At 49.3% G+C, this 24,881-nt stretch overlaps 4 protein-coding genes across 15 annotated transcripts in view; 2 read left to right on the top strand and 2 right to left on the bottom strand.

Moving 5' to 3' along the window:
• Window positions 1–343: 343 nt before the first annotated feature.
• OARD1 (O-acyl-ADP-ribose deacylase 1) lies at window positions 344–4,690 on the bottom strand. Of its 4 annotated transcripts, none has more exons than XM_039382300.1 (6): window positions 4,672–4,690; window positions 3,549–3,616; window positions 2,836–2,980; window positions 2,671–2,729; window positions 1,850–1,962; window positions 344–1,530 (listed from the first exon to the last, which is right to left on the bottom strand). In XM_039382300.1, exons 2-6 carry the CDS (start codon window positions 3,582–3,584, stop codon window positions 1,428–1,430), a joined length of 456 nt encoding a protein of 151 aa, XP_039238234.1. In that variant the 5' UTR covers window positions 3,585–3,616; window positions 4,672–4,690; the 3' UTR covers window positions 344–1,427. The 4 variants fall into 4 exon arrangements, with proteins under 4 accessions (XP_039238234.1, XP_027602853.1, XP_027602850.1 ...); XM_027747052.2 differs by lacking the exon at window positions 4,672–4,690 and adding an exon at window positions 4,089–4,221; XM_027747049.2 differs by lacking the exon at window positions 4,672–4,690 and adding an exon at window positions 3,904–4,082.
• On the top strand, window positions 4,433–16,962 carry NFYA (nuclear transcription factor Y subunit alpha). Of its 9 annotated transcripts, none has more exons than XM_039382293.1 (10): window positions 4,433–4,569; window positions 6,987–7,085; window positions 8,583–8,669; window positions 10,937–11,083; window positions 12,430–12,561; window positions 13,217–13,322; window positions 13,821–13,969; window positions 14,592–14,765; window positions 15,120–15,221; window positions 15,920–16,962. In XM_039382293.1, the coding sequence occupies exons 2-10, from the start codon at window positions 7,011–7,013 to the stop codon at window positions 15,971–15,973; spliced, it is 1,026 nt and encodes a 341-aa protein (XP_039238227.1). In that variant the 5' UTR covers window positions 4,433–4,569; window positions 6,987–7,010; the 3' UTR covers window positions 15,974–16,962. The 9 variants fall into 9 exon arrangements, with proteins under 9 accessions (XP_039238227.1, XP_039238226.1, XP_027602831.1 ...); XM_039382292.1 differs by having other exon boundaries at window positions 4,434–4,569; window positions 8,586–8,669; window positions 13,803–13,969; XM_027747030.2 differs by having other exon boundaries at window positions 4,434–4,569; window positions 13,803–13,969.
• Window positions 16,963–19,714: 2,752 nt separating this feature from the next.
• FOXP4 (forkhead box P4) overlaps window positions 19,715–24,881 on the top strand; it is a 166,957-nt gene continuing 161,790 nt past the window's right edge. The window contains exons 1-3 of the mRNA XM_039382310.1: window positions 19,715–19,883; window positions 21,208–21,321; window positions 22,357–22,483. The gene's annotated coding sequence lies outside the window, so the exon portion shown is untranslated. The remainder of the gene's footprint in view (window positions 19,884–21,207; window positions 21,322–22,356; window positions 22,484–24,881) is intronic.
• Window positions 20,599–23,971, bottom strand: LOC114001686 (the record flags this gene model as incomplete). The annotated part of the gene is made up of 5 exons (XM_027747045.2): window positions 20,599–21,439; window positions 22,046–22,098; window positions 22,334–22,437; window positions 23,172–23,265; window positions 23,647–23,971. Coding segments are annotated over 5 exons (837 nt in total), but the record flags the coding sequence as incomplete, so codon positions are not given.

Genomic DNA, 24,881 nt, shown 5'->3' with positions numbered 1-24,881 from the left:
GGGATGACAGTGACCTACAGGACAGGCTGTGGGATCACATTCTGGGAATACTTCATGGGAAAAGATCTTAGAACAAAGATGCCGGTTAGATAAATACATTAGAAAGTCTGTACTTCACAAATGGGAAAGAGAAAGAGGTTTAAGGTGAAAAAGAGGTTTTCTCCCTCTGTTCTTCCCAACAGTCAGAGCTGTGATTTAATTCAGAGCCAACAGCTCTGCTTTAAATTGCGATGGAGCCCAACAACTTGATTTCAAACACATCGAACACCTTCTCCCCTTGTGCAATGATATTTGGGATATAAAACTGGGAAAAGCAAAGCAAAATAAAATGGGAAGTCACTGCAAAAGCCAAAGCCCTGTTTATTCCTTCTTCTCTACTTGCAAGAAGTCCTAAATTGAACCTGCTTCCCAACTGTTATGTCCCATTTTTACATTTATTCAGCACACCTGGCACTTTTCTGGGCATCCAGTACGAGATGCGAAAAAGATTTGTTCTTGTGGGAGGGTGGGAAACCAAACATGAAGGAAATGGGGAGTCTAGTTCCAGAACTGAGCAACTGTCACAAACTTTCCAGAATCAGGTGTTTTCCAACAGTCTGATGAACGAGGGGTGTTACTGATTTACCTCTGCTGTGGGTGACAAACTCCAACCTATGTGTAACACCTGAACTACAACACCTGAACTACAAATGCAGTGAACAAAGAAACGTGAAGATCCAACTTCAAACTCCACACTGGGAGTTTTTCAGAGCACAAGTCATTCCCACGTTCGGATTCCCCAAAAACTCAGCTCTGCAGACTATAAATTATATGGATACTGTATAAAACACACCCCCAAGGGGTATTTACACACTTCCAGCTTTCCCCCAGAAGAGCCACAGGGATGAGCTCTGATCCAACAGCAGGGCACCATTTATTTAACATCACAGCATGATCCTTAGTGAACACAAAACCATCAAACCCTATTTGTGGCTAGAAGGGAGAAATTAAACTGTTACACCTGTGAGAACAGGTGAAGTGAACGAGTGCCGGGTAGGACATTGCAAAACTTGAACAGCAGTGACAGGGCTCCCTGGGGCAGCTCCTCAGCACCGACCCCAACGAGAAACCAAAACCCAAACAACTCCCCCGGCGGCAGCAGCTCCGTTCAGCTGCCCAGGAGCCGCAGGAGCTGCGTGGAGGCCCAGTGACACCTGGTGGCTGCTGGGACAGACTGGGAACACCCCGAGGGTTTCCACAACACCGCTGCCGCCTTCTAGTTAACACCCAAATTAACTCCTCTGGAGCTTGTTGCTGCTGGAAGCCTCTGTCACTGTCCCACGAGTGAGTGACCCCCGACGCAGAACGTGCTCCCCAGGCAGGCCCCCCTTGGCAGTTCACAGCTTCCACTCCCAAAAGTGGGGGAAAAGGGGCTCTGACTCTTCTGCTCACAGGCTGTAAACTGTGATCTTGATGTCAGTGTTCTCAAACACTTCCCCAAGGATCGCTGACACTTTATCCCACTGCAGGCCATCAAGTCCACATCCAATCCTGGAAGATAAGACATCCCAAGAGCTGGAATGGCCTCATGCTGTGCCCAACCAGCCCTTGGAGCAGCTGCAGTTTGAAATGGCCCCAGCTCAGCTCCCCATAAACCAACAGAACACAGTGAGAACAAGGAAACGACTTGAATTTGTTCTGTTGGTACTGAAGTGCACCGAGAAATGCAAATTTCATCTGCCCAGCTGAACAGAGGAGTTGGATAGGGGAGCATACTTGAATTCTTCTTTCGCAGCAGGGGCTCATCCTGAAACATCTTTCTAGGCACGAAACACCCAAGTAGTGCCATCCCAGTCTCTGGTTCCCTCACCTGGGCATGGAGATGTCCGTGACCCCGTTGTGCAGGCAGTGAGCTCTCATGGCTTCCAAACTCTTCCGCATGCTCTCGTACGTTGGTTTGTGAGACACCTTCTGCTTTGTAATCTGTGTCACAACAGAAAAGGTCAGCTGAGCCTTTGGCACGACCACTGCAGACTCCTGCCTGTTATAGAACATAGTCCATGACATTCTCAAAATCCCTACCCGGATTTGCTACTGTGGAAAGACTTGAACAAAGCACTACGTTCACAGCTTAAAATACTCAGCAGCCAGTTCTGTCCATGTAAAGGTTAAATGTACATGCACAGGAACAGCCTGGCTGCTCCTCAACCAGCAGTGTTTGAGTAACACATCTCACACCTCTTGCTGAGACCTTTGCAGAAACTCCCTTCCTGTGCCTGAAGGGAGCCCACAAGAAAGATGGAGAGAGATTTTTTACAAGGGCCTGGAGTGACAGGACAAGGGGGAAAGGCTTCACACTAACAGAGGGCAGGGTTAGGTGGGATATTGGGAAAAAATCCACAGGTTGCTCAGGAAAGGTGTGTCTGCCCTGTCCCTGGAAGTGTTCAAGGTCAGGTTGGACAGGGCTTGGAGCAAGCTGGGATAGTGGAAGGTGTTCCTGCCCATGGCAGATGGTGGGACTGGATGAACTTTAAGGTCCTTTCCAACCCAAACCTTTCCAGGATTCCATGATTCCATGAACATGACCAAAAACCCCACAGATATTAAAGACTTCACGATATTGGATACTACAGATATTGGACACTACAGTTTATCTACAGAGAGGTGCCCCAGGGACATCCCGACTCTTACCAGGTAGTAAATGTATCTGTCATCTCTCTGCAGAACAGCCACCTCCCCCGTCTTCTTCTCTGTGAGCAGAAATCACAGCACGTTTAAAACACCCACACCCACTCCACCAGCCCCGAGCAGCTTGGAGCACCACCCCTCCCTGCAGCTCCTGCAGGTACCACTCACTTTGGTCCAGCAGCTCCTGGACGCCTCCGAACTTCTTCTTGAAGAGCACGGCGATGCCGGCGCCCATGCGGCAGTCCTCGCTGATGCAGTGCGCCAGCGCGTCCGACGGCGGGCACGAGAACAGGTCCCCCTTCACCTCCCGCAGCTGGGCACGGTCAGCAAAGAGAGCAGAGACAGCACGGGTGGGCACAGAATGTCCTGGGCACAGGGAGCGTGCCCAGCCTGCACAGGCTTTGACACGCGCTTCACTAATAGACGAGCCGGCGCGGATTACAAACCCCACACGGAGAATTTCAAACTCCATGTACAGAATGACAAGCCCCACGTACAGAATTACAAACCCTGTACACATAATTACAAACCACTGCACAGGTAACGGGTATCACATGCCGGCCTGGCAGTTAATCTTACAAAATCAAAGTTTAAAAGGAGAATTATGTGATACGGCACAGCTGGATCAGCGCACACCCCCGGCACCACCAGTGTGTCAGTGCTGGGTGTTTGGGCAGCAGGGTGAGCTCTCTGCTCTTGTGCAGCATCTCCACCACTGACAGAAGTACAAAAGCACACGAAAATCTGCACTAGCAGCCACTTTGCCCCCCAAAGCTGCAGGATGCAGCCAGTGCCCTGCTGTTGGGGCTGTAATCGCGGGAAGGCCTCTTTGCAGAGACACGTGTCACAGCAACACCCCACGTAACCCATTTCCTACGCACTCTCTCCTCCTGATCCTTGGAAAAGTGGGTGGCCATGGTAACGTGGGGGATGGAGAAGGCTCCTGAGGCTGGAAAGATGAGAGAAAAACAGTTGTTAAGAACGCCAAGGCTGGCAGCAGGCTGGTGTAGAGGGTGCAAGGCTAAGCTGATGTATCTGAAACAGCTCAAGGGGAGGTCGGTACACCTAGGGAGGCCTGTGCAGGCCTGCGCGCCTGCTGCGCCCACAGCTCCGGCCGGGGTGGGGGGGACCGGCCCTGGGTCACCGCACAGCGGGCACCGCCAGGCTGCTGCTACCGCCCTCCTCCTCCTCCTCCTCCTCCTCCTCCCGCCCCTCAGGGCCCCTCCGGCGCCGCACCCGCGGTGAGCACAGCGATCCGCCGGGCCGGGGCCGCGGCCTGCGCCACGCCGAGCCTGCCCAGCACCGCCCACATCGCTCCGGCCTCTCCGCAAGGGCGGCCCCGCCTCACTGGGACTCCGGCGGTACCGCCTCACGGGGGCATTGCCGGTACCGCCTCACACAACATGGCGGCACCGCCTCACCCCACACGGCGATACCGCCTCAGCCAACACTGCGGTCCCGCCTCACGGGGACATGGCGGTACAGCCTCAGCCGACACTGAACCAGAGCCGCTTCACGGCGACGGGGCTCTACCGCCCCACACAACATGGACGATCCCGCCCCACAAAACATGGCGGCCGCGCCGCTCTGTGCACGCGGGCGGACCCCTCTCTATGGTACCGGCCCAGAACATTCCGCGCCGAGGGGCGGGGCCTGTCGTGCCCGCCCCCGAAGCGCGAGAGTGGGCGGGGCTCCCCCGCGCGTGCGCAGCGCTGCCCCCGCGCAGGCGCAGAGCCCGCGGGCGGGGCCCGGGAGCGGGTTGGGCGGCGGGGCCCCGCCCCTCGCCCCCTTTGTCCGCGGTTGGGCGCCATCTTGCGCGGCGGGCGAGTGCGGGCGCTGATTGGGCTTCGGGGCCGCGCGGCGGAGCCAATCAGCGCGGGGCGCGGAGCGGAGCGCGGCACGGTGAGCGCGCGCCGGGACGGGCGGGGCGGGGGAGCGGGACGGGCCCGGGGCTCCCGGGAGGGGCCCGGAGCGGCGGGTGAGTGGGGCCGGCACTGCACTCGCCTGCTCCGGGACTGGCGGCGAACCGGGGCCTGGCTCTTCCGGCGCCGGGCAGGGCAGTCGGTGGCTCGTCCTCCCCCGGCGGGGCCCGGAGCCCGCAGCGCCCCGCCCTCCCCGGCGCCTCCCTGGGGCCTCCCCGGCGGCAGATGGGCCCGGGCCGCCCCCCCCGCTCGTCCTGCCCCCCCCCCCGTTCGCGGCGGTTCGCGGCCGCGGTCGGTGCCGCCGGAGGTGTCCGGTCACGGGGGCTCCGGGAGCGGGCCCGGTCTCTCGAGCAGAGGGGGGTGAACCTGCCCGGCCCTCCCGGAGAGCCCCGGGCCGGCGGTTCCCGCAGCACAACGACCCCCCCGGTCCCTGCCGGACTCCGGACCGGTCCCGGGCCCCGCGCGCTGTGCCGGCCTGTCCTGCCGGGCAGCGCAGACAAAGTGCGGGGGTGAAACCCCGTCCGCCCTTCGCCGCTGCCCTTGGAGGGATCGCGGCTCTGCCCTGGAAACTCCCGCCCGTTCAGATGGGACACGTTAAAACGCGTCCCAGGGCCGGGCATCACACGGGTTTGCCTTTAGAGCGGGCTGTCTGCTCAGGAGACTGGCACTGCTGCAGCGTCTGTGCACTCATATATATGTGTGTGTGTATAGATATGTAAATAAATATATATTCTTGGTGTGCAGGGCCAGGAGTTGGACTTTGATGATCCCATCCGGTCCCTTCCAACTTAGGATATTCTGCGATATATATATATTTATAGTGCTGGGACTGGAACCCTCAGTCATTCCCAGTGCGTTCCCAGTGAGGAGGAGCTGCCTGTGAGCTCACTGGGGGAGGAGCTCCATCCTGCCGTCCATGGATCTCTGATCTTTAAAATTTAACTTGGCTGCTCTGTGTTAATGAAGGGAATGAGATAATCCCTTGCAGGATGAGGAGCCAGCACGTGGAAAATCCGGTCTGTAACTTTGGCTGTGGCTGGTGCAGAGCATTAGGATTACAGTGCTGCTGATATTGTAATTAAACAAGACAGGCTTGATCCGGGGGGCTGGGATGAAGCATTCCCAAGTAGAGGTTTGCCTGTGCTTGATTATTGGTTGTATCATTAGGGAAAACAGAGAACTGGCAAATACAGTGTCCTGGCACCCTGTGCTGGATACTGAAACGTTTCCCTGGAGAAGGAAATGTGGGAACTGCTCTCTGACAGGCCCACAGGCATTTGGGGCAGAAATGAAGGATCCAGTGCAGAACTGAAAGGAGACACATGACAGACACCAGCATGTTCAGGAAGAATATTTACTTGCTTTTATTCTGGCAGGCTGGGAGAAACTGTTAGTAAATGGGCAAAGGATGGAGCTGAAACGGCAGCAGTAACCACAGCAACTGTTCCAGGGAGTCTGGGACTACATTCTGTCAGCATTCCTTGGAAAACTGAGAGAGCCTGAGGGGGTTTGTTGCTTCAGGCTTTGAAAATTAAAGTTCCAGGCTGTGTTTTCTTTCCCTAATGTAGCAGGTACTTGTTCAGTCATGCCATGAATCAAAGACCTTGTTACAGTAACAGTAAGAATTCTTCCCTTGTTGATCCTGGGAGAAGCAGGGTGAGGGAAAGGAGGTGCTGGAGCTGATGTTTTATTTCAGCACTGTGTTCGCGTGTGTAGGGAAAGGGCCAAGGAACGAGCGGCAGCAGGAGGCTGGAGGCGCTGGGAAATCTGCTGGTGGTTCCCAAAATACATGAGGAATATCTTTGAATATATAAGTTCTTTATGGAAGAAATTAAGCCCTGTGAGGGTCGTGAGGCTCCCCCATCCCTGGAAGTGTTCGAGGCCAGGTTTGATGGGGCTGGGAGGGGGTGGAACTGGGTGGGCTTTAAGGTCCCTCCTGACCCAAACCATTCCATGATTCTATGGAAATAAGAGGAAAGGGAAGAGATATGAGGAATGGTGTGTAGTGGGGGAAGGAGAGAGCTTCAGTTAGCTCTGCTGGATTCTTGAAATGTAGTTTGGTTTTACAGCCAAATGTTGCATTTTGGGAGGTTCTTTAGCAGTGACACTCCCCCCACAGGCAGGTGTCTGTAGCCCAGGACATGCAGACTCCAAGAGGAGGAAGAACAGGTTCAGAGCTCCTGTTGGAGGCACTGAAGATCAGGACAGAACTGGGATACTCTGCCCCTCAGTCAGGGTAGATGTGCTTGAATTGACCTCTCTGGTTTGTTCCTGTCCCTCAGGAAGCAGCAGCTGCCTGTGAGCCCCTGCCCTGGGGGCAGCAGATGCTTTGCTGTGCAGCCCCTGTAAGAGAACACAGATGTGGACAATAATGAGCTGCTCTGTCCCTCTCTGCAGGAGCCAGCCCAGGGTCCTGTGGCCATGGAGCAGTACACGGCCAACAGCAACAGCTCCACGGAGCAGATCGTGGTGCAGGCCGGGCAGATCCAGCAGCAGGTATGGAAGGTGGGGAGGGGGGGCTGGGGGGGCAGTGCTCACTGACACCCCCTTTGTGGCCCCAGAGGGTCACAGGAGCACTGAGGGGCTTCGTGATCCTGCCTGGACACGTGTTCACCTGACTCCTGGCACCTGCTCAGGGATCTGACTTGGCTGAAGGTCAGAGGAAACGTGGGTTTTATAATACAGGAATTATCAGATTAAATTGCAGGTGTACAAGTTGCCAGATTTCAGTGTAGCAGGGAGTTGGCAGAGTTTGGGATGTGAGGGGAGGAACAAATCTCTGAAAATGGAGGAGACAGACTATGAACAGAAACAGGCAGTTGTCCACAGGAACAGTGTAGGGTCCCCTCCAAATTGAAACAGGTTTTGTTCAAGCCCACAGAGGCTTCCTCCAAGCTTCCTCAAAAGAAATATTTATCGAGATTCTTCATTTTACAAGTGATCCCTTCCAGAAAGAAGTTCCTAGTTCATGTTACAATGTGCAGATGAGCAGGGCTGGATTTTTAAGGGCTTATTGATTTTTACTGTTAAACTTCCCCCGTTCAGATTTTGTGATGTATTTTCAGATAAGTTGTGCTGCTGCTGAATTTTTGTTGCTGAATTTTTGTTCTAGTTCAAGGCAAGAGGAGTTTAATAGTTTGTCATGCAAGGGGATGAGCCACTGGATCATGTTCTCAGCGAGATCTGCTTTGCTTTGGCTTCAGCAAGGACCAGCTTCTCCCATTGAATTTAATCAACTTTTTCAGGCAGAACAAGATTGCACTTGAGGTTAAAAAACTTTACATTAGGGTTTATCAAAAATACCTGCTTCCAGCAGACAACCAAAGATCTATGTGGTTTTATTGACACTTTCACTGTCAGTACATGCTCTTAAAGCCTGTGTTTGACATGAGATGTTTTTCTCAAATGAGTTGTTTTAACAGGCTGTTGCAGTACAGCTCTTAGGAGAGAGCTGTCCTTCCTCTCCCCAACGCTAACACAGTTACACAGATTATTTTGGGACTCTTACCAAGGAGGCTAAAGATAGAGAAGGCTTTTAGCTCTAACTGCTCTTGCAGCCTCTCCAGATTGTCCTTCAAGGTCAGTGGTGGGCAGAGATTGACACAGAGAGGGCAGAGATGGAGCTCCCACTGTGCTGCAGGAAGGGGTTTGTGGCCTTTGTTGTGACAAACCAGTGTGACCAAACCCTGCAGCCCTTCCCAGTGAGAAACCTGGGCAGTGAAGGGAGCATTGAGCAGGATAAAACCCTGAAACTGAGGTTTCACATTCTGCCAAACAATCCCTCCAGTCCCTTGTAGGTGAATTCAGTCGGGGTGTTGAAGCCTGTCAGTGCCACGTGCGGTTCTGTGGGAATTCCATCCGTAGGTTTGCTAAATGTTCCCACTCCTCGTGTTCCCAGAGCAGTGTGTATGAATTTTACACTCACCCTCGTCGTTGTGTCGTGCCAGAGCTGTGCCTTTCCCTGTTTCAAGCTCTCCCTGTTCCTGTTCCCAGCAGCAGGGAGGTGTCACTGCTGTCCAGCTGCAGACTGAGGCCCAGGTGGCATCGGCCTCAGGCCAGCAAGTCCAGACCCTGCAGGTAGTGGTGATCTCTCTGATTGTGTTTCTGAGCACTGCATGACCCTCCCCACGCCACATATCTAATGCTGTGTTTGGTCAGGGCTGCAGGAGGGACAGGAGCATTTGGCAGCAGCAGCACCTGTGCTGGATGCTGTAGGGCTCTGGGGTTTTCCATGGCCTTGGAGCTTGGCTGGGCTCTCCCAGGACCCCTGCTGCGTTCAGGAGTTCCTGCTGCTGTGGTTCTGAAAGGGAATAGTCGTTAAATGGGGCTTCAAAGGAAAAAACGTGCAGGTGAGGAAGTGACAGTGGAGATAAACCCCAAAGATTTCCTGTAGTTCCAAGGAGATGAGTTTTCTGATCTCCCCTGTGGGGAGTTCTGTAGTTCTTCAGTCCATGACAGGCAGAGGTGGTGGGTGAGCCCTGAGCTTGAAGAGTGAAACCTTTTCCTGTGATAGAAAGAGCACCTGGGGACAATATTGGCCTCTGTGGGATGGAGTGATCCAATTCCTTATTTACAAATGACTAACACAGGGCAACCCAGGAGCAGTGGGAATCCGAGCAGTAAATGCATCACAGATGGAAAGAAATGATTTGTTTCAGTGTGAAGTATTTTCTGTCTGCAGACCCCATTTCCTTACCTCACACAGGCTTTACAGGGGCTCACAAACCCTCTTTAAAGCAGCTGACAGACCCTGGGCAGCCCTAGCATTTAGCACTGCACTTTGCTCTCAGTTTTTTGGTTTCGTTTAGTTTTGAATTCTTCAGAGCAGGAGAGTTCCAGGGGGCTGGAATGGTCTTGCCAGGTGCAAAGTGAACACAGCATTTTTTATGTTCAGAGTTAAAATCTGAATTGCTGACTGACTCGGATTGCTTGGGTCCCTGTGGCCTCTGGTTGTTGCTATGTTCCCCACCCTCTCTTCATTTTGTCTTGCTCTAATTCATTAACAAAAGTCCTGGAATGTGTCGTTTTCCTTTCTGCTTATTGGATATTGTGCTGCTGCCTGTGCTTCTCTGTGGCTGACATGAGCATGCTCCTCCCTGTAACCCAGACCGAGTCCTGCTGATGTGTTGAGGGACGTGGATGTGACTGTACAGGCTGAGGGACAGCAGTGTCACAGCTGGGAGGTGACCTGTGGAGTCACCAGACTGGGGGTAGGACTCATCTCTGAGGTACAGCTGGTCATTCCCTGCATGTGCTGGGACCTCGCTCCTGAGGTGTGTGAACCCTGCAAGGTTCCCTCTGTTCAGGGATCCCAGAGTGTCCTGACTGTCCCAGGAATTCACAAGGAGAAACATGGGAACTCAGTGACTTTTACCAGGTTGTGTTACTCTTGTTCCCAAACAGCTCAGCTTCCTATTTCATAACTCATTTCACATTTAAGCTGTGGAGGAGAGCATTTTCCAAGATATATTTGGGGAAATGAGGGATTTGGCAGGTGAGGGTGTTTAAACAGAGAGGTTTTCCCCTTCTTTTTCTTTTCATGGACCTTTCTCCCAGAGGCTTTCATGCCAAACTTACCATAGAATCCCAGACTGGTTTTGTTGGAAGGGACCTTAAAGCCCATCCAGTGCCACCCCCTGCCATGGGCAGGGACACCTTCCACTATCCCAGCTTACTCCAAGCCCCTCCAACCTGGCCTTGGACACTTCCAGGGATGGGGCTCCACAGCTTCTCAGGGTGACCTGTGCCAGGTCAGATATATATTTATGTTTATAAATCCACTCTAAGCCTTGTTGGGCTCAGAAGTGGCTGCTGCTCGTCTGCTTTCACTTTTCCTCCCTGAACTGCATTTTGTGTTGCTCCAGTTACAGTTTTCACTTAATAACCATGAAGAGTTTCTCTAAGCACATCACATGCTCCGTGTCAGTCAGGAAATGGAAATGTTGTAGGCATGAAATTGGAGAGAGCTGAAGCCACCCCAGAATGTCCCTGTAAGAGCAGCTTATCCAGAGCTCTCTCAATAGGAACCCCCATTAAAGATCAGTAATTGTGATGTGGAGAATGGAGTTTCTTTTATTCCACGTTGCTCTTGGGCTGTGCATGAAGGTAGTTACCGTGGCTCGAAAATCTGGCGATGCTTTTCGTGCTTTGTGGCAATTAGACTGCAAGAGAAACAGATCATTTACTGAACCCCGCAGCACATCCCGGGGGAAGCTTCAGAAAGCCGGGCTGTTTGCCCTCGGGTTGGTGCCTGGTGCGGGGTTTCTGTGCCCACCGCGGCGCCGGGGCCGGCCCTGGAGCTCTGGGTGGCAGTGCCGGGGGTTTCATCGTGGCTCTCTCTGTTGCAGGTGCAGGGGCAGCCGCTGATGGTCCAGGTGAGCGGCGGGCAGCTCATCACCTCCACCGGGCAGCCCATCATGGTGCAGGCCGTGCCCGGCGGGCAGGGCCAGACCATCATGCAGGTCCCGGTGTCGGGCACGCAGGGGCTGCAGCAGGTGAGACAAACAGCCAGGGCTGGGGCCAGCTCCCAGGGGACACGCTGGGTGTTCCCACAGCCACACCGTGGGCACAGGCTGTTTCCTGCGGGGGTGCAGTGCCGTGAAGGGCCGTTGGGAACTTGGCTCTTGTGCTCTGTGGCTTGGTGCAAACCTTTTGGGTGAAGGTGCAAACCTTTTGGGTGAAGGTGCAAACCTTTTGGGTGAAGTCCACTAAAATACAGCTGGGTTGGTTTGGGTTTTTTTTCGTACAGTCGTGGAATGGTTTGGGTTGGGAAGGACCTTAAAGCCCATCCCGTTCCACCCCCTGCCATGGGCAGGGGCACCTTCCACTAGTCCAGGTTTTTTGTTTGTTGGGATGGTTTTTTTCATTTTACCTGGCCCTTGCAGTGTACTTGGGGATCTGGTGCCTGCTCAATTTATGGCTCAGAAAGAGGATTTAAAAAAAAAAAGCAACCTGAAGAAAGCCTCTGGAAAACACCTCCTGTGCTTGAGCTCATCTAATATGTGATGGCTGAAGGGGAATTTAAACATCCCCTTTGCACAGAAGGCAATACTGTAGAAGGTACAGAAGGTGGATTTTTTTGGAAACAATTATCTGGAAATACTTGTAAATTTAAAGAGGTGGTTGAAGTGTGTTTGTTTGTGAAGCAAAGGGAAGATCTGTAACCATGGCATAGTGGAAGTGTCCTGGTGATTTAGAATGGGATTTAGGAATCCAGTTCAGCAGAGTCCAGGAAAGCAAATGATGTCTTGGTGTTTTGAGAGGTTAATTTAAAATTTCTTCTGTTGAAAACAATTATATTTTGTGCAAGGTTTTTTCCAGTCTGGTTGTTGGAGGAAAATCAATAACTGGGTTTTTAAGCACAAGCTTCAAACCATGTTCCAGTTCCCTTTTTTAATCTAAGAATGTTTCATGGTGGTGGAAAGACTTTGCAAAGCTGAGGACAACTTTATATATACCAGGAGTACTTCTGTATGCTGGATAATTAACACTCTACAGATGTCTTAAATCTTAGTCCTCTTCTTCTTTCACCTGACTATTATTATTACCAGTTTCATGTGAATAATTTATTTCTTCTGACTGATTTATTGTGTAAGCAGTGGAGAACTGCTGGAGCACAGTGACACAGCATGTTGGTCCCTCTGCTGTGTGGCTGTGGTGATGTGTCACAGGGAGGAATCCATTAAAACTCCTCATTTTAAAATGGAAAAAGAGAAGACTCGGTGCTTTCTTTTTCTGTGCAACAGTAAATCATCCTCAGAGATGACTTGGTCATGCTGAGGCCAAGGAGGGAGAAATCAGAGGCATAGTTAATGTTCCTTTCTGACTCTTTCTTCCACAGATTCAGTTGGTCCAGCCAGGTCAGATTCAGATTCAAGGTGGGCAGGCTGTGCAGGTACAGGGGCAGCAGGGCCAGACCCAGCAGATCATTATACAGCAGCCCCAGACTGCAGTTACTGCTGGCCAGACACAGGTAACTGCACCAGCATGAAAGGCTTTTCTGGAGAGGAACAGGAAGAGAAACTTGCCAAATGACTTAAGATGTGGTTAAGTAAAAAAGGGAAAAAAAAAAGAAGGAATTATTAATATTGAGGAGAACTTGAGAATAAATGTCATGTTTTTGTAGTGTTTTCATACATAACTCTGGGGCAGAATAACTAGATTGCATGTTTTTATCCATTGTGTCTTTGTATTTTATTGGTTCGTGGTTGTTTTTGTCTATTTGTTGAATTTTGAAAACATGAAGCATTGCTAATTCCATACTTGGGCCATTTTGTGGAGTAGTCCAGTCACACCTGGGGTTTCTGCTGATGCTTTTGGTTAGGACCAAAATTAAATTTCGGAGCAGAATAGTTCTTCCTTTTGCATATTCATAGCGAGACAGGAAACCTAGAATTTGTTCTTTCAATATTGAACACTGCACTGTTAGAAAAAGTATCTCACATGTGCTTCAGGTGTTTTATCTCCAGTTATTTGGTCTGTGCTCCAACCTGTTTCTTGATGCTGGTAATGAGGCAACATTTACAGATGCCTGGAACACCTCAAGCACCATGTGCTAATTCAGGAATTGTAAAATGTGGGAAAAAAAAAGCAATCTGTAAAGTTCCTGTGCTGTTTGTTTTGTTTAGACCCAGCAACAAATAGCAGTGCAAGGCCAGCAGGTCGCCCAGGCTGCTGAGGGCCAGACCATCGTGTACCAGCCCGTGAACGCCGACGGCACCATCCTGCAGCAAGGTAGAGAGCTGGGGGAGCAGGGGCTCTTGGGTGGGGGGTTACTCAGTGCCCTGGGACTATTGTCAAAGAACACACTGAGCTGAGTGCTGGGATCACACTGCTGGTGTGTGAATGTGGGAGGAGATGCTTTTGTGCTGCAGGAATTCACTCTGAGGTTCTTTCCCCGGAACCGTAAAAAATGGGTCTTGTCTTTGGCAAGGGCTGTTAGAACAGAAACCCTTAATTTTGCTGTTACACCTCAAGAGTACACGGTCTCTTACATCACACAGGGGTTACTGTGCAGGCACAAATGCAAAAACCAGGAATTCTGGTGGAATTTAGTTACTCACTTCCGTGCTTTCGTGAATCTCTGCATGTTATGGAAGGATGAATGAGTAAAACACAGAAGTGGGACTAATGGTGTTCCCTTCTTTTTGTGTGCGTGTTTTTGTTTCGTTTTTCTTTTTTTTTTTTTTTCTTTTGTGTTTTACTTCCTTAAAGTTACAGTCCCTGTTACAGGCATGATCACCATTCCAGCAGCCAGCCTGGCTGGAGCACAGATTGTCCAGACAGGAGCCAACACCAACACCACCAGCAGTGGCCAAGGGACAGTCACAGTGACACTGCCAGTGGCTGGAAACGTTGTCAATTCAGGGGGAATGGTCATGGTAGGTGTGAAACTTCCCACTGATGTCTTCAAGGGCTGAGGTTTAAGATGCCTGTACACAGATCTGCCTGGATTTTCACAGGGGTGTGGAGTGATAGGGAGCAATGGCCTTAAGGCTTAAATAGTTTGAGTCAACAGTTAATTTTCTCGAGGGTCCCTCAGGATTTGGTTCACAGAGGTTTTTCGCCAGCTCCTATTTCTTTTGTAGTGTGAGGCCCTTTACCTGGAGTTTTGTTGGTCCCCACTAGATGTCAGCAGCTCTGCAATGTTTGCTTAGAAATGCTCTGAAATTAGCATGTAATTCAAAGAAGAGAGAACCCAAAAAAAGGGAAGACTTGGTATGTCCTGTTTAACTGTACAAGAAGCAGCAACATGGTCATGGAATTGTATAATTTATGGAAATTCTGCTTTTATCAGAAAAGAAAAAGCAAGCAGGAGTGATAAGTAATTGACTTGTTTAAATTTGTTCTGCAGTTTGAGAACAGCTTTGTTGCTGCTTTAAGCAGCTGCATTATCTGAGCAAAACCCAAACACTTTCCATTTTAATGGTTTGATTTTTTAATTGTTTTTAGTGTTCATTTTGTGTTGTGAGCTGCAAGTACTAAACCACCTTCTCTGCACAGATGGTGCCTGGAGCTGGGTCAGTCCCAGCCATCCAGAGAATCCCTTTGCCCGGGGCAGAGATGCTGGAGGAGGAGCCCCTCTATGTGAATGCCAAGCAGTACCACCGCATCCTGAAGAGGAGACAGGCACGGGCTAAGCTGGAAGCAGAGGGAAAAATTCCCAAGGAAAGAAGGGTGAGAAGACAACTCTGGTCTAACACAGGGTTGCTCTGTGAGAAAGGCACAGAACCCCACCCAGGCTGGAAAATGAGGACTGGAATCTTGGTGGTTTTTAATGTTGTTGTTGTTCGTAAGCTACATCAGGGCAAATTTTTTAAGTCCTTTGGGGACAGTCCTGCTTCCTTTGGATGCTTTGGGGTGTCCTTGGAGCTGTGTTACAAGTGGGTATTGACTGTACACATGCTGTCTGTGGGCAGGGGGATGGATGGGGACGGGGCAGGCTTTTCCAGCGGTCGGGAATGTCCCCTAAGGAAGCACTGACCTGGAAATTGTGGCTGCTCTCTCATGTCCTGCTTCCCTTTGCTGCAGAAATACCTGCACGAGTCCCGGCACCGGCACGCCATGGCCAGGAAACGGGGAGAGGGGGGACGCTTCTTCTCCCCCAAGGAAAAGGACAGCCCTCACATGCAGGTCAGTGGGCTTTGGTCTGCCTGTTGGACAGCTGCCCCTTTCAGTCCTTCACGTTGCTCTTTACAGGTGTTGTACTGGTTTGTTTGGATTTTCTGGAGGGTGCTGACCATTGTCCTTCCCTGCCTTCGAATTTATGTTTCAGGCATTGGGGAAAAAACCTCCTGTCTTGTAGAGAGCAAGTGATGTTTGCCTTGAGGAATTTAATGACAGTAATGTGGATAGAAGTGTATTCGCTTTATATTTCTTAGGGCAAACTCACACAAACATTCTGTGTTTGTAAAACAGAAAAATAAAACGTGAATATCTGATTCTTAGCTGCACATTGATTTGCATAGAAAGTGCAAGGCAGGTTTCAAAGGAAGGGATGCAATGGAGTAGAATCAGCAGGTTCTGTTGTTCATCAGTTCTTTGGAGCAGTCCTGTGGCTTTAGGGAATGTTTCTTATCCTGAAGTAGAATCCTTCCCAAATACCAGGCCAGTAATAGGTCTTCCTGATTATCAGGATGGCACCTTCCTGGGAACTGTTAGGATTTTTGTATCCCAGTCTCTTACACTGGCCTGTAAAACCCAGGAACACTAGGACACATGTCAGTATGAAGGGAGGGGCAGGAGTGTCTGCTCCTGGTAGCTGTGTGTGCTTCTCCCTGCTTCATGGAGAAGTGTTGAAGTCCAACCTGGGATGTATTTTGTGTCTGCAGGATCCCACTCAGACCAACGAAGAAGCGATGACACAGATGATCAGAGTCTCCTAACCACTGCTTCCAGGAGAAAAGCACCTGGATGGAATTCCCAGACCTCCTGCCAGTCTGTCCTGCCTGTCCAGTGTGTCCAGCGAGCCTTTGAGTGGGACAATCACCCTGTCACAGCCTGTCCTTTCCTACAGAACAAGCACCACGTGTTCAGGGCGTGGTTGAGATTTTAACAACAGAAACTTCCAGACTTCCTTGGTGCACTCTCCTGATGCAGCACAGGGAATTTGGAGTCTCACTGCTCGTCAGCTGCACCACAGGACTGTGTTTGCCCAGCAGAGTCTTATTTCCATCCACTCCTGACACCTTTGGACTTTGTTTCCCTGAACTGGTCTCTGTTGTTGCACTTCTGGACCTGGCAGAAACTGAAGGGGATTCTTTTCAGTTCCACCTTGTAAATGTGTAAAACAACAAACTCTTCTCGGGGAAAGGTTCAGCCATCCAGTCAATGAGAGAAATACTCAAGATTACTGCAGGACTTGGTGTATTGTGTGTCTGTTCCAAGAACTGAGGTGGGAAAGGGTGATGTGGGGAGAAGGATTTCATTAGTAAAAGCAGTCTCTGGGGGGTTTTTATATGTTTATTGCCAGTAGTTGTTTCTTTGGAAGAAAACTGGATGCAAGTATAAAAGTGATTTAAACTTTTAAGTGAGTCTCTTCCAAAGGGTTTTTTGTTTTAAACCTTCCCTCTAACCTGCCAGTCGAGTGCAGAGTTCCTTCAGAAGACATCAAATCCTCAGTCTCAGAGTGTTGGCACTTGATCAGCTTCATGATGGTATTTCTTGATGCCCAGATCCAATCTACAATTCTCCAGAGTGAGGGATGTTCCATTACAGCAGCAGCTGGGGCAGCTCATCTCATCCTGAGGTACCTGAAGGACTGTTAACAAATGAAGGCAGATACTGAAGAACCTTTCAGGCTTTATTATAGGTTATTCTCTTTAAAACAAAAAAAGAAGTGACACTTAATGAAAGAGGAGTACTTAGGACTTTTTCATGACCTACAGCTGGCTTTGGGCTGAGCAACTCCACAAACAGCTTTAGCTTTAATTCTGTAGCTCATTCCAGATTCTCAGCCTGCTCCATTTTTTCTGCTTTGAAATGTAGTGATAGGAGCAGTAGCCAAAAGCAGTTAACAGGTGAATCTCACATCATTCCATGCCTGTCCTCCCCCACCTTAATGAGTTTAAAGCTGCTCTGTGTATCAGGTGCCTGCTGGAGTTCTCAGATCTTCCAGTTTTTGTGTTCTGTGGTTAAAACTGGATCACGGTGGTGAAACTTGGGATTGGGAATATTGCCAGGTAAATATGAACCTGGACAGGTGAAGCTGCAGAGTGAGGGGTTTTGGGGTTTTTGAGCAAAGCAGCCAAGGGTGGCTGAGACTGGGTGAAGTGCAGTGAACGTTGTTTTCAAGTGGAAAAGGAAGTAAATGCAGCTTGAAAAATAAACCCCACAATTATTTCTTCCCCCTCCCTGCCCACATTTTCCCAGTTATTGGAAGCTTATGACTAAAGACAAAGTGGAGGACAAATTAGCAAGTTGTGGATACAAAAGACTGAGCCTTGAAAATTCTGTTGACTTCGCATAAAAGAAAAGTCCTAAACCTAAGAAGGAAGTGAGGGAATGCAAGAGGAGGGAGCAGAAATGTGGAGAAATGCTGGATGCTACATTGTCTGCAGGCAGTCCTGGAGGAAGAGGATGCCTGTCCAGGTACTAGGGGTGACTCCACCTGTGGAAGCAGGTGCCAGTGGAGGAGGAAATGCAGGTGGGTGTTCATAATTGGGCAGCTGGATGTTCTAAAGGATTCCAGTTCATTTTCCTGAATTCTTAGCTCTGTGTGCCCTCCCCATGGTGTTGATGGCATCGTTGGGGCCTTGGGTGCTTCTGCCTTAAATTCTTGCCCAATTCCAGCGTGGTGCTGATTTTCCTCACTTGGCACCTGAAACCCTCACACAGCATTTCCTGGGAGCTCCCCCATTTCAGGAACATGCAGCTCCCTTAGGGAGTAACATATGCTTTAGGTGGGTTTGCAGCAGCATTGTAAATATTTTTTTTAGAGCATCTGTACATTTTGTTGGTGGAATATTTCAGTGCTGGAATAAGAGCCTCTCCATGATGTTTCTGCTGTTTAGCTGATGGTTAATCTCTGTCCTGAGGGAGCCCCTCTGAGAGCTGGAAATTTGGGAAGCAAGGTTATTGCTCTGACATAGTTTTTGTTTTGTTTTGGTTTTTTTTTTAAGGAGTAATTACTTTTCTTAAAGAACTTGTAAGCTTCTTCTAAACAGGTAGAACTTGTTTCCCAATAAGCCCTTCATATCTAGGTTCTCTGATCCATTGTTGTAGAATGTGTATGAAGACATGGATTTGTGTTATAGAAAGTCTTACTGTTGATACTTTAAATAGTGATGTGACAGCCTGAGTGCTCTGGTCAGATTTTTGTTTGTTTTGGGTTATGTGTATCACTGCTAAAAGTCCTGTTTACTTGGTGAGACTGGAGTCACTGGTCAACACCATGGTACCAAAAATGTCTTTTTTCTTTTCCGGGGGGAAATTCGTTAAATTGGAGACATCGTCCAGTTCAAACCTGTCTAGTAATTAAATGAGAATTCTTTGTTTATTGGCTACACTTGAGCAGAAACTTCAGGAGAGAGTAAAAGGGTGAGGATAAAAGAGGCTCGGGGAGAAATGTGGTTGATTGACCCAGAGCACCGAAGCAGTGAACCCCTCAAAAACCAGATTTATATGAGTGTAAAGAGTAGGATTTGGAAAAAAATGGTTCTCAAGTGATGCTTGATGGGTTTAAGGCCCTGCATGTTAAAAAGAAGGGAAAAATAAACTTTTCTTTGTGAATGGACAGGGGAGGGTCCTGAGGTTGAAGTAATGTCAGGCAAAGTTTGTATATAGTTAAAAGTTTATAATTTTTTTTTATATGATGCATTTTTTCAAGTGTATTTTGGTCTTTAATAGATGCAATTGTAAGTACTGTGTACACTCTCCAGCTAATAAAATTTATAAACCGGGAAGCTTTTTCCCTGTATTTGGACGTTGCGAGTGACGTGGCAGCTGTGAGGGCAGGGGGTGGCTTTGGCCCCACTGTGGGGATGGCATGGCCATCTTGGCGTCCATCTCCCCTCAGCCCCATCCCACCATCTTGGCGTCCATCTCCCCTCAGCCCCATCCCGCCTTCTTGGTGTCCGTCTCCCCTCAGTCTGACCCTGCTATCTTGGTCTCTCTCTCTCCTCAACCCTATCCTGCCATCTTGCTGTCCGTCTCCCCTCAGCCCCATCCTGCCATCTTGGCGTCCATCTCCCCTCAGCCCCATCCCGCCATCTTGGCGTCCGTCTCCCCTCAGCCCCATCCCGCCTTCTTGGCGTCCATCTCCCCTCAGCCCCATCCCGCCTTCTTGGTGTCTATCTCCCCTCAGTCTGACCCTGCTATCTTGGCCTTTCTCTCCCCTCAACCCTATCCCGCCATCTCGGTGTCCATCTCCCCTCAGCCCCATCCTGCCATCTCGCTGTCCGTCTCCCCTCAGCCCCATCCTGCCATCTTGGCGTCCATTTCCCCTCAGCCCCATCCTGCCATCTTGGTGTCCGTCTCCCCTCAGCCCCATCCCGCCATCTTGGCGTCCATCTCCCCTCAGCCCCATCCTGCCATCTTGGTGTCCGTCTCCCCTCAGCCCCATCCTGCCATCTCGGTGTCCGTCTCCCCTCAGTCTGACCTCACTGTCTTGGCGCTTTAGGAGACAGTTTCCATGCCTGCCTGTGATCCCTCTGGACACGCTGCTCTTCCACAAGTGCTGCTCCAGAGCTCTCCACAGGATTGGAACGGCACGTTCTCTACGGTATTGGAAATATTTAATGGTATCGACCCCACACCAACGCTTCTGCCATCTCAAAAATGCGCCAAAGCACAAGGGTGAGTGTCATTAGTTCTTTCCAGAATTGGTCAATACAGTGATGATCATGAAAAAAAACTGAAAAAAGGAAATAACTACGTAAGAACAGAGAATGGGAAGCTGGGACAGGAAGAGAACAATCATGCAAGGCTGTTTGGGAAGCCAGAAATAGGTTTCTCTAACTATTATGATGTAATTTTCTAGCTTTGCTTTCATAAAATTTGCAATAGAATAACAAAACCATCTCAGATACAATGATAAAAAGCCTGATATTTTTTAGCCACATCAGAGCAGTCAACAGAATTTACTTCTGTCTCACTCAGAATCTCACAAGCACTCACAGGCAGATATATAACTCACAGAGTTTATACAGTCCATAGGTGTATTCCCTGCTTTTTCCCCTTCCTTCCCTCCTTTGCCACCCAGTGCCCAGACTGGAGTTTTCTTGCCATCTTAGTATCAAAAATTTAAACCTATTTTTGTGTTAGCTCCAGCTCACAGAATTAAGATGAATTTGGGGATTTATCCATAATCCCTGAGGGATGTGTGATCATATCACTGTGATATCAGGGTTCTGTAGTTTGATCAACAGTTTATAGTAAAGTCAAGCTAGGTTTATCCTGGAGTATTGGTGTGTGTTAATGAACAACAAACAGGGAAATACAAAGTTATTTCTTTGTAAAACAAATCAATAATTTCGAATGTAAATTTCACCCCTGCATGTTCAAGCTGATGACAGTTTATATTATAAAGTAGACAAATATTTTCCAACAAGACTCTTGTTTACTAAAACATGTCAAGTGCATTGTCTGTCTCCCTGAAGCCCAGGAAACACCTTGTGTGTTTCAAATAAAGCAGATTTTTACCACTTTGCTGACTTGGATCTTATCAGAGTGGGCAGTAATTAATGCTTTATCTGTGAGTATTCAAGTGAGCTGTTGAAGAAAGTCCAAAGGAAGCATCTCTCGTATCTCACAGCCCCTCGTTGGCTGTGGTGCTGTATCAGCTGCTGCCAGACAGAACCAGTTTCCTGTATTTGGGTTTATAGTTCTATGTCATTTAAAACCAGCAATTTGGAAAAGCAAACATACCACAGCTTTCTTCTGGATTTGCCCACCGGGAGCTGGGTGTGATGCTGTGCTGTTAGGAAAGTGCAGTTGTTTTCCAGGGAAGGTTTGTGCCCCCACGTGTGTCCTTTCAGTTGCTTCTGCCCCTCACCCCATCGCCCACCTTCAGCAACTGGGTACAAACAGGTTGTTTTAAGTGCAGTTCTGCAAAATTCAGTGAACAAGCCCAAGACTTTGTGCTGCTTTCTTTAGGTGAAGCTGTTTTTCTCTGTTGCAGTGTCAGGACGTGGAGCTGTGGTTCTGAAGAGAACAGTCGCGTATTCCACAGGCCCCGAGGAGGCCGAACTTCCCGGCGGTTCCTGCAGGTGGAAGAAAACCTTGGGAGCAGGCTGTACGTTGGCATACAGAACATCCTCGGGCCTGGGCTGCTGCTGGGGCCTGATCACAGCATAGACTGGGCTCCTGCTCAGTTCCCCTTCTGCCATCCCGCTCCCCTTGTGTCCTCTGAGCTGAGAAACCACAAAGAACAAGAAGTTAAAAACAGATTCAGCATTTTTTGCTTCTGAACATTAGCCTTAGTTCATCTACAGACACAAATATTTCCCTTTTGTCTTGTGAAGTTGGGGAAGAGGGGAGGGGATGCGTGGCAAAAGGAAACGTGTGCTCAGAGAAGTTTAGGAAACTTCTACACAAACTCAACTTCCTAAGATTGAAGGGACTGGGGTGGAAAGGTGCAGCCACAATCAACACACTGAATATTTAGGATGATAAAGTTTTCCTTTGATAAGAAGCTTTGGCGATGTTACTGCAGATCCAAGGCCAGTAAATTATCAACACTGTGTATTTGTTATTACATTTATTTTTCTGAGTATACTATAAGCAAAATTAAGCAGAAAGGCTGGGATTTCCTCAAATAACCAAGGTAGGTTGTGGCTGCTTGGCAAAAAGATGTCAGACAACCAACAAGTATGGGCAGCTTTAGTCTGGGAGCTCGAGGGGGTGCCTCTCACCCACTGCAGGATGATGGAACTGCTGCATGGTGACACAGAGCCAGTCTCTGCACAGCAGGGATCAACCAAAGCACCGGGAATGTGGGATTTCTGCTGGTGTCTTACCTGCAGTGCTCTCTGTCTGAAAGCAGGATGTTTGCCAGCGTCCATCCCTTTTCCTGCCAAGAACGACAGAAACTCATTTGAGTGTGAAACACGACCTTTACCTGTTCATTTTAAACCTGACTCTCCCTCCTATCCCTTCCTGGATTCAGCTCACACCTTGCATTCGCTCCCAGCTCATCCCTGCCTCCTTGGAAAGGATTGCTGGGGACAGACCTTCCCTACATCCAGGGGGGTGGGAGGACAAGGTGAGGGGCAGGAAAACCAGACAGGAGGATTTGGGATCTTTACCTGCTCTCTTCATTCTGATGTAGGTGGTGAGGAGGAAGAGAACAGCAGCAACCAGAGCAGTGGTGGGCAGGAAGGAGCTCAGCACCACGAGGGCATGGAGACTGCTGCAGGGAAAACCAGGATATCTCCGTACTACGTACAGCACCAGAGGTGATGAGGTTAATGTGGGAGGGGATTTTGTGTGTTTTACAATGAATTGTTTCCAGGATAAGAACTCAGCACCCAAATACCACCCTTGCTGTCTCTAAACAAGTGCAGTTCTGTGAGGTCAGGACTGATCCACAGCCACAGAGGATCCATCCCACCAGCTGTGTTTTCCTTGGCACTTGGCAAGCCTGGGGAAGACTCAGGAGCTTGGATTCCCTTCCTGCAGTCATCTGCAGTGCTACCAGGGCTCAAGGGATCCCTCACCAGGATTCAGTAGCCCTTCTCAGGGTCTGTCTTTGATCAGGATCATTAATGGGGTCACTTTTGATCAGGGAACACCTCTGGTCTGAGGTGCTGTGGCCTTTACTGGGGTGGATCTTGGGCTGGGCTGCTGGTACCCAGGCAGAGTCATTGTGGCATTGCCTGGCCCATGTCTGTGCCCCTTTTTTAGCCAGTTAGAAAGCAAGGACATGGTCAAACTGAGCATCCTCAGCAGAAGCCTCACTTAGGGCTCCTGAATTTGATAGGAACCTTCTAGAGCTTCTCCTGGGACTGGGGAGGTTGGAACAAACTGTAGGGAGAAGGGGAAGCCTCTGTGTGTGTGTGTGTGTGTGTGTGCACATGCTGCAGTGTGTCACACTGCTCCTCAAATCCTGCTGTGCTTCCAGAGTCTGGGAGTCGTTGGTTTTACCTCTGCTCCTTATTGGTGTCATCTGTGGCAATGTCCCCCTTCTCAGTGGCAAATTTAATGGGGTCAGAATCTGTATCCAAAGACCTATATTCCTCTTGAAAAAAAAAACAAAACAATGAGCAGGTGATTTTCCCATGTCAATCCATCCCTGGGGACTCTTTCTCCTGCTAAAAAACTGGTGACTTTTTCTCCAGCAAAGATTTGGATTGCTCAGAGCCTGTTCCATCTGCTGATTTCAGTGTAAGACTTCATTAATCAATGAAGCCAAGCCAGGCCCCCCTCACACCAGTTGGCTCCAATTTGTTTATCCCATTAGTATGTATCAAAAATATGTTTTAAAAAAAGAAATTCAGGAATTACCTGTGTCTCAGGAAATTTCCAAAGGCAGCTCTTTAACACTGACCTGAAATCTTTCTTGTCAAGTGGTAAAAAATTGCTGACTTCTGGAAGATCATTAATTCTTTGATTAACTCACCCAAAACTTCCAGCTTGGTGCTATTCTGTGGTTTGTTTCTCCCCTGGAAATAGGTCTCGAGTTGATATTCTCCTGAGTCATTAAGTTGGAGCTTTCTCAGCTGCACTCTAATCATTTTCCATGAGAACTCATTCATCATTCCAGTCCCTCCTGCTTTAAGGAGACTTTGATCAGAGTTACCTTGAATTTGGGACACCGTTTTGCACCAAATACAGCATTGGAGTTTCCTGGTGTTGTCTTGCACAGAAAGGGAGTGATGAGGGAGAGGAGTTCCCTTTTCTTTTGCAAACAGGCTCACGAATTCTGAAGAACCTCGAGTGGTGATTCATCAGAGGGAGAGGACAGGAAAAAACAACCCCCCTGGAGTGTCCGTGTCCCCCAGCACAGGGGCAGAGCCAAGGTCAGCACAGTCCCTGATGTCCCTTCCCACCCAAACCATTCTGTGATTCTATGATATCTTCTGTCCCAAACCCACTTGGTTTTGATTAATACAATCCTACAACATGGCATTCATTGTTTTTGATGGTAACCAGTAAATTATTGATTCTTTTTTTTTCCTTTGAGACATTTTATTTAATATAGCAAAAATAATTTCCTGGACACTTCTGCCACTTGATACACACAGATACCTGTCGTGGTTCTATGTTGAACTATGTAATAGAGTTTTACCCTGTCCTGGATAACCTCTGGTGAGATCTTTGTGTCCCAATACAACATCTTTAGCTGTGAAACAAAAATGGGAATGACACATCATTCTTGATTCATTTTGGCTGTCTCCCACCCGGCACACTGTTGACCTCAGAGCTCACCCTCAGGTGAAACCACCGTCTGTATTCCCTGCAGAAGAATATTCTGCAGATATCCACAGCTGAGGGCCAGATTCCCTCTTGGAAGTTCTGCCCCGATCACTGGAAACCAGCGATGTCCCGAGTCCATCAGTCCCCTGAGCAGTGCAGTGTGTGGAAAAGGTTAATCCTTTCTTTCACAGGGAAGCTCAAGGCTAAGACTGGACAGGACATTTCTGACAGCCCCTTGCACCACTATCTCTTCTCCCATAACTTCTTGTTGGCTCTGGAGGACTCTCCCTCTGTGCACAGACACTCTTATATGGCTTCTCTGAGCCTTACCTGGTAGTGCCAGCAAGAGCAGCAGGGCTGGAAAACCTTCCATCCTGGAGCAGAGAGTGTTTTAGGGCACCAAGGGAAAAAACATCTCCTGGAGCTTCTTTATCCCCA

Source organism: Pipra filicauda, unplaced genomic scaffold (assembly GCF_003945595.2).
Source record: "Pipra filicauda isolate LSUMZ 115617 unplaced genomic scaffold, ASM394559v2 scaffold264_size1072897_pilon, whole genome shotgun sequence".
Taxonomy (NCBI): domain Eukaryota; kingdom Metazoa; phylum Chordata; class Aves; order Passeriformes; family Pipridae; genus Pipra; species Pipra filicauda.
This window is presented reverse-complemented; position numbering and strand designations above follow the sequence as displayed.